This window comes from Tachysurus fulvidraco, chromosome 26, assembly GCF_022655615.1.
Source record: "Tachysurus fulvidraco isolate hzauxx_2018 chromosome 26, HZAU_PFXX_2.0, whole genome shotgun sequence".
In the NCBI taxonomy this organism is placed as follows: domain Eukaryota; kingdom Metazoa; phylum Chordata; class Actinopteri; order Siluriformes; family Bagridae; genus Tachysurus; species Tachysurus fulvidraco.
Window position 1 is genome coordinate 2,834,801 of NC_062543.1, and position 15,678 is coordinate 2,850,478.

The window sequence follows — 15,678 nt, forward strand, 5'->3', positions numbered from 1 at the left end:
CACTCTATTACACTCTATTACACTCTATTACACTCTATACTCTATTACACTCTATTACACTCTATACTCTATTACACTCTATTACACTCTATACTCTATTACACTCTATACTCTATTACACTCTATTACACTCTATACTCTATTACACTCTATATTCTATTACACTCTATACTCTATTACACTCTATTACACTCTATTACACTCTATACTCTATTACACTCTATTACACTCTATTACACTCTATTACACTCTATTACACTCTATTACACTCTACTACACTCTATTACACTCTATTACACTCTGTTACACTCTACTACACTCTATTACACTCTACTACACTCTATTACACTCTATTACACTCTATACTCTATTACACTCTATTACACTCTATTACACTCTATACTCTATTACACTCTATTACACTCTATTACACTCTATACTCTATTACACTCTATTACACTCTACTACACTCTATTACACTCTATTACACTCTACTACACTCTATTACACTCTATTACACTCTATTACACTCTACTACACTCTACTACACTCTATTACACTCTATTACACTCTACTACACTCTATTACACTCTATTACACTCTACTACACTCTATTACACTCTATTACACTCTACTACACTCTATTACACTCTACTACACTCTACTACACTCTATTACACTCTATTACACTCTATTACACTCTATTACACTCTATTACACTCTATACTCTATTACACTCTATTACACTCTATTACACTCTATTACACTCTATTACACTCTATTACACTCTACTACACTCTATTACACTCTATTACACTCTATTACACTCTATTACACTCTACTACACTCTATTACACTCTATTACACTCTACTACACTCTATTACACTCTATTACACTCTACTACACTCTATTACACTCTATTACACTCTACTACACTCTGTTACACTCTATTACACTCTATTACACTCTACTACACTCTATTACACTCTATTACACTCTACTACACTCTATTACACTCTATTACACTCTATTACACTCTATTACACTCTATTACACTCTACTACACTCTATTACACTCTATTACACTCTACTACACTCTGTTACACTCTATTACACTCTACTACACTCTATTACACTCTATTACACTCTGTTACACTCTACTACACTCTGTTACACTCTACACTCTACACTCTATACACTCTACACTCTACACTCTATACACTCTACACTCTATACACTCTACACTCTATACACTTTACACTCTATACACTTTACACTCTATACACTCTACACTCTATACTATACACTCTATACTATACACTCTACACTCTATACTATACACTCTACACTATACACTCTATACTATACACTCTACACTCTATACTATACACCCTATACTATACACTCTATACTATACACCCTATACTATACACTCTACACTCTATACTATACACTCTACACTCTATACTATACACTCTACACTCTATACTATACACTCTATACTATACACTCTATACTATACACTCTACACTCTATACTATACACTCTATACTATACACTCTATACTATACACTCTACACTCTATACTATACACTCTATACTATACACTCTACACTCTATACTATACACTCTGTACTATATACTCTACACTCTATACTATACACTCTGTACTATATACTCTACACTCTATACTATACACTCTGTACTATATACTCTACACTCTATACTATACACTCTGTACTATATACTCTACACTCTATACTATACACTCTACACTCTATACTATACACTCTGTACTATATACTCTACACTCTATACTATACACTCTACACTCTATACTATACACTCTGTACTATATACTCTACACTCTATACTATACACTCTGTACTATATACTATACACTCTATACTATACACTCTACACTCTATACTATACACTCTATACTATACCTAAATAATTATGTAAGTAGAAAAAAAAAACATGCAAAAAATGCATTTAGAAACAGTTGAGTCCCCGTCTCCCCCCCCCCCCCCACGCGCCTTGCAGTGTCATAGACTAGATAAAATGATGGAGAAAAGGAAAATTTGAACCTGAGAAGAACTTTGAAAATAACCATAATGACGCGTCTCCATGCTACAATAATAATGATGAAAGCAAAGTTTTTCACTGTGGGGACATACAGTATCTTTATAAGTACAATTTGACTGTATTATTTGTGTCCCCCCTGCAAAAATTGCTCATGAGAAATTTTATATTTATTGTCCCCTCCTACTGTTAAATGAAATTTACACCCATGCTCTACAGTCTACACTCTATAATCTAAACTCTACTCTCTACACTTTACAGTCTACACTCTAAATGCTACAATCTACACTCTACACTCTATAATCTAAACTTTACACTCTATACTCTAATCTCTACACTCTATACACTACACTCTATAATCTAAACTTTATACTCTATACTCTAATCTCTACACTCTATACACTACACTCTATAATCTAAACTTTATACTCTATACTCTAATCTCTACACTCTATACACTACACTCTATAATCTAAACTTTATACTCTATACTCTAATCTCTACACTCTATACACTACACTCTATAATCTAAACTTTATACTCTATACTCTAATCTCTACACTCTATACACTACACTCTATAATCTAAACTTTATACTCTATACTCTAATCTCTACACTCTATACTCTACAGTCAACACTCCAGATGCTACAATCTACTCTCTACACTCTATACACTACACTCTATAATCTAAACTTTACACTCTATACTCTAATCTCTACACTCTATACACTACACTCTATAATCTAAACTTTATACTCTATACTCTAATCTCTACACTCTATACACTACACCCTATACTCTAATCTCTACACTCTATACACTACACTCTATAATCTAAACTTTACACTCTACACTCTATACACTACACTCTATACTCTAATCTCTACACTCTATACACTACACCCTATACTCTAATCTCTACACTCTATACACTACACTCTATAATCTAAACTTTACACTCTACACTCTATACACTACACTCTATACTCTAATCTCTACACTCTATACTCTACAGTCAACACTCCAGATGCTACAATCTACTCTCTACACTCTATACACTACACTCTATAATCTAAACTTTACACTCTACACTCTATACTCTACTCTCTACTCTCTACACTGCAAACTTTATACTATACACTCAATACTCTAAACTTTACATTCTACAATCGGATTGCTACACTCTACTCTCTATACTTTATACTCTACACTGAATACTCTAAACTCTACAGTCTACAATCTAAATTCTACACACTACTCTCTACACTCTTTCACACTCTACACGTTAAAATCTATACTCTACACGCTATACTCTACAATCTATACTCTTTCACACTGTACTGTATACTCTACACTCTATACTCTTTCACTCTACACACTATAATCTATACTCTACTCTCTACCTACATACTCTTTCACACCCTACACTATACTCCACACTCTACACTCTACTCTCTACACTCTATCACACTCTAAACTCTATACTCATTTTATAAAGCTTCACACTCTACACAGCACTGATTAAAGCTCACACCTCAGTAGGAATTCACTCACCTTGGTCGTTGGCCATCTTGTCCGGATGTTCGACTGCAGGGAAATGAAACAAAAAGACAAAATCAATGAAGCAAAAAGAGACTATAATTTAACTCTTCTGTAAAGTGAGTTATGGTCACTGGAGATTAACCGTGACAGTGTGACTGTGAGGCGAAAAAAAGGAAAAGAAAATGAGTTCACGTCTCTGTGCACTTCACTGTCATGAAACACTGAAACCCTAATAATAATGTTGACAGAAATACCTACACTCGGGCATAGGACATTCCAGTTAACACCAGTGCCCTATCTATCTATCTATCTATCTATCTATCTATCTATCTATCTATCTATCTATCTATCTATCTATCTATCTATCTATCTATCTATCTATCTATCCATCCATCCATCCATCCATCCATCCATCCATCCATCCATCCATCCATCTATCTATCTATCTATCTATCTATCTATCTATCTATCTATCTATCTATATTCTATTTATCCATCCATCCATCCATCCATCTATATTCTATATATCCATCCATCCATCTATATTCTATATATCCATCCATCCATCTATATTCTATATATCCATCCATCCATCCATCTATATTCTATATATCCATCCATCTATCTATATTCTATCCATCTATCTATATTCTATCCATCTATCTATCTATCTATCTATCTATCTATCTATCTATCTATCTATCTATCTATCTATCTATCTATCTATCTATCTATCCATCCATCCATCCATCCATCCATCCATCCATCTATATTCTATCTATCCATCCATCTATCTATATTCTATATATCCATCCATCTATCTATATTCTATCTATCCATCCATCTACCTATTACCTATCCATCCATCCATCTGTATTCTATCTATCCATCCATCTGTATTCTATCTATCCATCCATCCATCCATCCAACCATCCATCCATTTTCAATCTATGCATCCATCTATCTATATTATATCTATCCATCCATCTATATATCTATTCATCTAACTATATTCTACCTATCCATCCATCTATCTATATTCTATATATCCATCCATCTATATATCCATCCATCCATCTGTATTCTATCTATCCATCCATCCATCCATCCATCCATCCATCCATCCATATTCAATCTATCCATCCAACTATTTATATTCTATATATCCATTCATCTATATATCCATCCATCCATCCATCTGTATTCTATCTATCTATCTATCTATCTATCTATCTATCTATCTATCTATCTATCTATCTATCTATCTATCTATCTATCTATCTATCTATCATTTTAGATCCTATTACTAATATAATATTATAACACTATGATAAATATAGAATATACATTGTGTATTATTATACAAGTGTAATAACATATCGTATTATAAAACTAAACTGAAATTATATTCACTGTAGTCAGTAGAAACATGGATGAAAATCACCTACATTGAAACCCCAACAGAAACTCTTGAAAAAATATACTATCCAAGATAAATGGCATCATATTAATAGAATATGTATAAAAAAAATAAAGTATAGCATATCGTATATAACAAGATAATATTAGAATGTCCAATAACTGTAGTTTTTTTTTTTTTTAAATCTTTTTTAAGGAATAATGCTGGGAGAGAAAGTTTAGCTGGCTGTATTTTGGGGAGCCACGCCAACATCTCGCCATCTGATCTCATCACACTCTAAATAAACCCAGATGATTCCAGCTCTTCCTGAAATGCTGTAAAGCTCATTAATGTTTCCTGTTCAACAAGAGATGATGTTTTTCACCGTCCTGCGTAATGTTAAACCTGTTTAACAAACCCAGACAGCAAACTAGGAAGACCTGAACAAACCCCTCGGGACACCTACACCCCCCCCCCCCCCACACACACACAGCTTTGAGACACCAGATGCTAGAGATCACATTAATTAAGCTTTCCTGAGTGTTTGTGTGTGTGTGGTGTGTGTTTGTGTGTGTGTGTGTGTGTGTCACTGTCATTAACCCATCCTGATGAAGACGGATGACAGATCCAGTGAACTCACACACACGAGGCAGCAGTTTCTCATTAATCTCAGAAAGCTATACAGCGTCTCAGGAAGCTGCTGAGGTCCGACGTGTTCCATAACAAATAAAACACACAGGTTTGATTTTAGAGGAAAAGAATCGATGACGTATGTGGCTTTGTGGTTTCTTATACGAACCCGGAACCCTGTATTCTCCAATAACCGCACTGAACTTTTCATGCGCTGCTTATCAATGTGCACGAGATTTAAAAAAACAGAGCTGAAGAACAGCATGTCCATTTACATTTTTGTCCGGTTAGAGATACATTTGTGAAATGCCTCGCTCTTTTATTTCTCTGGATCATTTTCTTTAAAAAATAGCAAAGGAACTTGTGTTTTGTGTGTGTGTCTGTGTGTGTGTGTATACTGTATTCTACTGACTACCTCTGTAGTTGTGTTTATGCATGTAAGTGTGTGTATATACTGAATATTGTTGACTGCCTCTTTAGTTGTGTGTGTGTGTGTGTGTGTGTGTGTATTTATTTGTGTGTGTGTACTGTATATTGTTGACTGCCTCTTTAGTTGTGTGTGTGCGTGAATTTATTTGTGTGTGTGTTTGTGTGTGTATTGTATATTGTCAGCTGCCTCCATAATTGTGTTTTTGTCTGTGTGTGTGTATTTGTTTGTGTGTGTGTGTGTGTGTGTGTGTGTCTGTGTGTGTGTACCTTTGGATGTCCTGTACTGGACAGGTTCAGACAGAGGCCCCACCCCCTTGGCATTTTTGGCCTGGATCCGGAAATAATAAACAGTGTCGAGATTCAGGTCCATGACCTGGTGGGTGAGTCTGTCTCCGGTGATGGGCTCCATCACCCAGTCATCAATGGCCATGTTCTTATCCAAAGTATAGTACACGATATAACCTGAGAGAGAGAGAGAGAGAGAGAGAGAGAGAGAGAGAGAGAGAGAGACAGAGAGAGAGAGAGAGACACAGAGAGAGAGAGAGAGACAGAGAGAGAGAGAGAGAGAGAGAGAGAGAGAGAGAGAGAGAATGTCACTTCATTACATATGGGTGTAAATTAGTCAAGAGATTTAGTATGTAACTGTGCTGCAGTGTTAAAATGCCACATGAGATGAGATGAGGGAGTGTGTTGTGTGTGTGTGTGTGTGTGTGTGTGTGTGTGTGTGTGTGTGTGTGTGTATATTGTGTGTTTATATATTTTATTTAATCTTCCACTAAACAGTAGGTTTTTTACCTTTGACGTAATATGTTCACTGTTCAGGTGTACAGTAACAGAAGGGCATTTGAGACGAAGCCACAGTAAATGTTTAAGACAATCCCATAGAGGTGGACCATCGCTCTTTGTTTCTTTTGAGCTCGGTTACAGAAAGTCCATAATAATAAACCTTCCTGGTGAAAGCGAAGCCTTTTCCCTCCATCAGACTGACAACAAGTATATGTTGCAAACCTGTGTTTTGAGGATTTAGATTTTTTTCTTCCTTCAGAACAGTAAATACTCAGGATCTGGATCGAATAGTAAATACTTTCTGACAGCCGGAGAATGTATAAAGTGCAGAAAAGTTTTTACCCAAAACACCATTCTGTCAAGTCAAACCCACAGCACACAGGAGGGGGACAGATATAGCGAGGGGAAGCAGGAAAGAATTGTTCTTATGCAGGAAGCAATTCTGAGCTACAGAGGCAGTCGTGTACATACTGTACACACACACACACACACACACACACACACACACACTACACACACACACACACACACACACACACACACACACTCACACACACACACACACACACAAACCCACACTCACACACGCACACACACACACACGCACACATACACGCACACATACACGCACACATACACGCACACACACACACGCACTCACGCACACACACACACATTCACACACGCACACATGCACACACACACACACACACACACACACACACACATACACACACGCACACATACACGCGCACATACACGCACACATACACGCACACACTCACACACACTCACACACACTCACACTCACACACACTCACACACACACACGCATTCACGCACACACGCACGCACACACGCACACAACTACAGAGGCAGTCGTCAATAGACAGTACATACATACAGACATATACACACACACAACTACAGAGGCAGTCGACAATATACAGTATACACACTTACACACACACACACACATAACTACAGACACAGTCGACAATATACAGTATACAAACACACACACATAACTACAGACACAGTCGACAATATACAGTATACAAACACACACACATAACTACAGACACAGTCGACAATATACAGTATACAAACACACACACACACACACACACACACACACACACACACACACACACACACACACACACACACACACAAGTACAGAGGCAGTAGACAATATACAGTATAAACAAACACACACACACACACACACACACACACACACACACACACACACACACACACACACACACACACACACACACACACAAATACAAATAACTACAGAGTCCCAATAGAATATAGAGCTCACACACACATGTAGCTCATGTAAAAACATTGATGATAGTGTCGTTGGACATGCTGGTCCACACTGATTGGGGGAAACGCTCTCATTGTTTAATGGTCTCACTGATTAGATTAGATTTGATTAGACACTGATGAAGGCCATCACGTGTTCTTACCTGTGATCTTGCCGTTAGCTTCGAGCGGCGGCTGCCAGCTGATAAGGATCGATCTGGGACGACCCTCTCGACCAATCACGGTCAGGTCCTTCGGGGCGGAGCTTGGCGCTTTCCAAAGGCAAGAAATACGTGCAGAAAAAAGTGGGAAAAAAAAGAGAGTTAATAGAGTTGAGTTTTGGTGTGTTAATGAATTCTTCCTTCACTCTAAAGAAACACCTTTAAAACCTCTTATTTCACCTTTTATTTCAAACGAACTCATGTACCGAGTGAATAAACGTCCATGACGACTAAAAAAAAGCTTTGCGCTGTGGAAAGAAATCCCAGCAATCCTACAGAAGAAAATATCCATCAGGCAGGAAGTAAAGCGTCAGCTCAAGAATATGGGCTGCATGAAATACTTTGGCCTGAAGGCATCGAACCTTACACCTATTCCATGAAACCTCAATTAGGCTTTTCAAATTAAATCACGAAGGAAACACACACACACACACGACAAGGAAACACACACACACACACACACACACACACACACACACACACACAAACAAACAGCTGTGAGAAATGACACCAGGTCTTTGTGGTCGTGTGTTTTTCTCTCCTGTCCTGTGTGTGTTTGCTTAGGAAAGTGTGTAATTAGGCTTTGTATATTAGCTGTGTGATAAACAAGGAAATGAGGCACCAAGCAGCAGAGAAGCGTAACAATGAGAGGTTTTACAAAACACAGCCCAGATCATTGCTTGTTTAACCGGCAGTGCATTCTGGGTAATGAGCGTAAAGGGAAGAGGGGAGTGAGAAATCCCTCAGTTTATAACTAAATTCTCACAGGAATGATGCAACACACACACACACACACACACACACACACACACACACACACACACACACACACACACACCCAAGAACCAGGAGTAAAAATCAAACAAACCGAACAGCGCTTTTTATTGTATAAACTACAGAAACATTAGCGGAGTGTGTTCCCTGAAAGGCCCCTAATTCTATCCCATAATTTTCCCTGATGCTCACAATCACACACACACAATACATGAGGCCTGAAACATACAACAAACCATTTAAAGGAAAAAAGAAGCTTTAGTGCTTTGACACACGGCAGGGTTTCTGTGTATGTGTGTGTGTGTGTGTAGTGTATGTGTGTGTGTAGTATGTGTGTATATGTGTGTGTATGTGTGTGTGTGTGTGTGTGTGTGGTGTGTGTGTGTGTGTATGTGTGTGTGTAGTGTGTGTGTGTGTGTGTGTGTAGTGTGTGTGTATATGTGTGTGTATGTGTGTGTGTGTGTGTGGTGTGTGTGTGTGTGTGTGTGTGTGTGTGTGTGTGTGTGTGTAGTGTATGTGTGTGTGTAGTATGTGTGTATATGTGTGTGTATGTGTGTGTGTGTGTGTGGTGTGTGTGTGTGTGTGTGTGTGTGTGTGTGTGTGTATGTGTGTAGTGTGTGTGTGTGTGTAGTGTATATGTGTGTGTAGTGTGTGTGTATATGTGTGTGTATGTGTGTGTGTGTGTAGTGTGTGTGTGTGTATGTGTGTGTGTGTGTGTGTGTGTATGTGTGTGTGTGTGTATGTGTGTGTGTATGCATGTATGTGTGTATGTGTGTGTGTGTGTGTGTGTATGTATGTGTGTGTGTGTGTGTGTGTGTAGTGTGTGTAGTGTGTGTGTAGTGTGTTCTCACATTTCTTACTTTGTTGGGTCCGGTCACCGGGAGCACACCAACGGTGTGGGGCCCAACTACGTTGTGGGGTCCAAAATGCCGGACCCCACAACGTTTTTTCATTTTAACATGCTCAGGATACTCCCCTGATATGCCTAATGTGTTTTTTTTACTTGGCCCACAACGTAGCAAAAACTGGGTACGAGTGTGTGGGCCCTCGGTTCTCGAGCGCCCCCTAGGTAGATTTGGACCTGTCCGATGGTCCCGGAATGTGTGTGAGCTCACACACACTCTTGTAATTTAAATAAAGTTTTATTGAATAATACGATGTCAGGTGGTTATTACGAGATTTGCTGCTGTGAGAGAAAGGAATTATGGATCTTCATCACGAGGTTTCACAGACAAAGGACCTGCTGTTATGAGTAAGAGGTGAGTTAAATTTAAGATTGTTCATCTTTTATTATTAGGTTCCCAGTTACTTGTAGCTATACTACAGTAATATACAAGGGGAAAGTATACATACTTATCACACGACTCTTATATTGGGTACGCACTACACCGAGCCCCGATGTGAGATTAGCTGTAGCGCTAGCGTTAGCTACAAACACGGCTAGCGCTAGCGTTAGCTACAGACACGGCTAGCGCTAGCGTTAGCTACAGACACGGCTAGCGCTAGCGTTAGTAACCAACACGGATAGCGCTAGCATTAGTAACCAATACGGCTAGCGTTAGCGTTAATAACCAATACGGCTAGCGCTAGCGTTAGCTACAAACACGGCTAGCGCTAGCATTAGTAACCAATACGGCTAGCGCTAGCGTTAGCTACAAACACGGCTAGCGCTAGCATTAGTAACCAATACGGCTAGCGCTAGCATTAGTAACCAATCCGGATAGCGCTAGCATTAGTAACCAATACGGCTAGCGTTAGCTACATCACGGCTAGCGGACGCTAACCAGCGCTAGCTGTGTTTTTACTAATAAAGCGAATAGCGTGTACATTTATTCATTAATATTTAGTTATTTAAACTTATTCATTTATATATCAAACTGCGTAATTATCAAATAATAGCCCAATTAATTCTGAATGAACCCCAATGTAACTCAGGTCCTTTTAATGTTTAAATGGCTTGGGCCCCATATGGTGCTTTTGTCTGTCCATCATTAACACTTTTAGACACAGAGTTGTTTACAGGAGCTTACAGTTGAGTAACTCTTTCATTTAATCACATATTAAACTGCATTCTGGTGTTATTCCCCTTCTAAACTGGATCAACAAGACCAGTATGTTTGTAAAGATGCAGTTATAAAAACATAAAGGACCATTTGTCTAAAACAGCAGACATAGAAACAACAGGAAAAGGTACAATTAATATATGACATTAGCTCTGTTATAAATCCCCCTTCATGGGCATTATCAGGGTTTACAGTGGCAGTTGACAGGTGGAGGAATGTTTGTTGTAACATTGCAGTGTCTATTATAATTTCTAATAGTATCATTTCTTCATTATGGTTTGTCTTTGCTTTTATGGCTAATGTCAGTTGTGCTGTGACTTGGGAAATTAAATAATGCCATCAGTCCTGTTATTTTTTTAATTACAAACACTATCTTAAGTTAAAATCACAGCACACCTGACTTTACTGCCTTTTGTTTACAAGGTTTGACTGTTATATGAATTATAGTTTTTTTAGGAGGCATTTTTTTCATGCTGGCTACTTGTGTAACAATTTGAAAATATTTTTATAGACCCATAATGTTCAAAAAGAAGATCAGAACACGGCAACATCATACATACTGTCAAACAAAAATGGTGGTAAGCAAAATTCTTTTTTTTTTATTTAATATGCTTCAGTTTTCAGCATCAAAACCTGTCTTACTACATGCATAATTGTACACATTCTCATCTGAGGTTGGTTTAAGACAAGTATCTAAAATGAGATTGCTTGCAGTCCCCTACATGTTATTGTGAGACCTGTTGTAACTTCTATAAAAGCCCCTGACAGGCCTCTGTTATATGCTGCATCTGTTATATACTGCTGTAGAAATGATTTTGCATGAGGTTACTGTTGGAACTTCAGTGTATCTCCACATTCATGATAACTAAGAATGAATTACATGCTCATAGTATTGTTCTGTCTTTCAGGTGACTAATAAGCAGCCTTCTCCTGTGGCAGCAGACTCCAAGATGGTCTCTGATCTGAGTTCCCAACAAAAATCCCAGGGGGAGGAAGCTACAGTAACACACAGGTAATGGAACAATGTGTAGGCTGTCTTTACTATTCATGTTGAATTGTACCCTATGTAGTTCCACAACCAAGACAGGCAGTTGCTCATATTGGTATTTTGACTTCACTTTACAGAGTAGGTCATTGGGTATTGGATTTATTCTGACAAACACCCTTTCAGATGTCTCTAGTCAGACTTACACACGTACGTTTCTAGTGTTGCCCTTCTGGGGCCCACCTGAACAGATTTGTAGGTTTTGTTGTTCGACTTATCTTCACACACACTCTTTTGTTTCTAGTCTTGTCCTTATGGGGCCCTTCCGATTGGACCTCACTTTAAGTGATTGTATTTCATTTGGACAACAATTTTCAGCATCAAAACCTGTCTTACTACATGCATAATTGTACACATTCTCATCTGAGGTTGGTTTAAGACAAGTATCTAAAATGAGATTGCTTGCAGTCACCTACATGTTATTGTGAGACCTGTTGTAACTTCTATAAAAGCCCCTGACAGGCCTCTGTTTTATGCTGCATCTGTTATATACTGCTGTAGAAATGATTTTGCATGAGGTTACTGTTGGAACTTCAGTGTATCTCCACATTCATGATAACTAAGAAGGAATTACATGCTCATAGTATTGTTCTGTCTTTCAGGTGACTAATAAGCAGCCTTCTCCTGTGGCAGCAGACTCCAAGATGGTCTCTGATCTGAGTACCCTACAAAAATCCCAGGGGGAGGATGCTAACACACAGGTAATGGAACAATGTGTAGGCTGTCTTTACTATTCATGTTGAATTGTACCCTATGTAGTTCCACAACCAAGACAGGCAGTTGCTCATATTGGTATTTTGACTTCACTTTACAGAGTAGGTCATTGGGTATTGGACTTATTCTGACAAACACCCTTTCAGATGTCTCTAGTCAGACTTACACACGTACGTTTCTAGTGTTGCCCTTGTGGGGCCCACCTGAACAGATTTGTAGGTTTTGTTTTTCGACTTATATTCACACACACACACACACTCTTGTTCCTAGTCTTGTCCTTATGGGGCCCTTCCGATTGGACCTTACTTTAAGTGATGGTATTTCATTTGGGCAACAGTTTTCAGCATCAAAACCTGTCTTACTACATGCATAATTGTACACATTCTCATCTGAGGTTGGTTTAAGACAAGTATCTAAAATGAGATTGCTTTCAATCCCCTACATGTTATTGTGAGACCTGTTGTAACTTCTATAAAAGTCCATTAAAGGCACTGGGCTCTGTTATATACTGCTGTAGAAATGATTTTGCACGACTATATTGTTGAAACTTCAGTGTATCTCCATATTCATGATGACTAAGAATGAATTACATGCTCATAGTATTGTTCTGTCTTTCAGGTGACTAATAAGCAGCCTTCTCCTGTGGCAGCAGACTCTGAGATGGTCTCTGATCTGAGTTCCCAACAAAAATCCCAGGGGGAGGATGCTAACACACAGGTAATGGAACAATGTGTAGGCTGTCTTTACTATTCATGTTGAATTGTACCCTATGTAGTTCCACAACCAAGACAGGCAGTTGCTCATATTGGTATTTTGACTTCACTTTACAGAGTAGGTCATTGGGTATTGGACTTATTCTGACAAACACCCTTTCAGATGTCTCTAGTCAGACTTACACACGTACGTTTCTAGTGTTGCCCTTGTGGGGCCCACCTGAACAGATTTGTAGGTTTTGTTGTTCGACTTATATTCACACACACACTCTTGTTTCTAGTCTTGTCCTTATGGGGCCCTTCCGATTGGACCTCACTTTAAGTGATTGTATTTCATTTGGACAACAATTTTCAGCATCAAAACCTGTCTTATTACATGCATAATTGTACACATTCTCAGCTGAGGTTGGTTTAAGACAAGTATCTAAAATGAGATTGCATTCAATCCCCTACATGTTATTGTGAGACCTGTTGTAACTTCTATAAAAGCCCCTGACAGGCCTCTGTTATATGCCGCTATATGCTGCCTCTGTTATATGGTGCTGTAGAAATGATTTTGCATGAGGTTACTGTTGGAACATCACTCACACAACAGGCTCCATTCAATTTATATGTGAATTTTTAACTTGAAAAAAAATTATCTTCCAATTAAAACATGAAAAATATGTTCAATAAATTTTGCTGTCTTGTGTAGCAATGTACGTAGAATCTACTCCAAATTTTGTGTTTCTAACTGTCGCAGCACAAAATCTGTGGAGATTTACCTTCAACAGCTATTTTTAGTAGTTGGTCAAGAATGGGCTAACTTTCTTTTTCTTTCTACCTAGGTAAACAAGCTGTTACAAAAAGAATCTGGGCACCAGACAGGTAAGGAAGACTGTCAGCAGTGCATTGCTGCAGAACCTGAAGCCCTTGGAAGCAGAGAGTGGAAAGTGGTAAAATATCTCGTTAAATACCGCATTGCTTCCCACAGGAGAAAATTACAATGAAAGATTGTAAGATTTGTCTAAACACTTTAATGTGTGTAATGTTAATGGTGTTTATTATTTTGTATTAGTGTTTTTGTAGATTCTCATTGTTATGGAAGCTGTATGATCTTTCTTCTCCTGAAAGCTGTGTATAACAATGGGTACACACAATGTTCTGGACCTGAATTTATGTGATCCTTACATTTATTATTTGTTCGGGTCCTGTGATCAGGATCACACCAGTGAAAGCTCATAGGTTTTGACAAAGCACACTGTGATTGGTGTGTTTCTATTATTTTGTATAGTTTTCACAGGGTTGATCTGAAAGATGTATATTTTATTTACTTTTTTTTGTACTGAAACTGCCTGCACACTATGTTCTAATTTATGTGGAACTGCCTTTTTTCAAATATAAATACATGCTTCTTGAGGACAAAACCTGTTGTTAAGAGACTATTTTATGCCATGTTCGATGTAAAATATTACTTTTTGTTAGCCTGGCAAAGCCTGATTTTAACGCAGTATGGTGTTTGAGAGGTTTGATTTGGAAATTCACCATGAATTTGGACCAGGTTCATTATCATCGTGTTCATACCCTGTCTAGTTATTGATGACAATCAGGTATGTCGGTTGGTGCAAAATAAATGGATATGGGATGTAGAGGATGTAAATTAGAGTAAAATCCCTGATGCAGTCCTGGATTTAATCAAGTTCAAACCAAGAAACTCTTAATATCTCTAGATAATTTTTTTGGTCCCTGCTAAGCTATAAAAACTTGAAATATGTGAGTGTGTGAAACTGGACCTCACAAGGGTACCCCGCTAGAAACTGGGCCTCACAAGGGGCCAAAATCCTTTTTTGAAAAAGTTTAGTATTTTAATAAATTGAAGTGATAGTTATGATTAGGATTTTTTTTTGGTCATGCCTGATTTTTTACAGAGTTGTAGAAGCATTGGAAAGGGTGGACCCCATAAGGGTACAAAAATGAG

General features: G+C 38.1%; 1 protein-coding gene across 1 annotated transcript in view; it reads right to left on the reverse strand.

The window, feature by feature from the left end:
* Positions 1–15,678, reverse strand: part of dcc (DCC netrin 1 receptor) — a 251,221-nt gene that overhangs the window by 28,028 nt on the left and 207,515 nt on the right. The window contains exons 16-19 of the mRNA XM_047809631.1: positions 14,545–14,632; positions 8,356–8,552; positions 6,356–6,550; positions 3,643–3,675 (exon numbers count right to left, since the gene is read on the reverse strand). Coding sequence (XP_047665587.1) covers positions 3,643–3,675; positions 6,356–6,550; positions 8,356–8,552; positions 14,545–14,632 — 513 coding nt within the window. The remainder of the gene's footprint in view (positions 1–3,642; positions 3,676–6,355; positions 6,551–8,355; positions 8,553–14,544; positions 14,633–15,678) is intronic.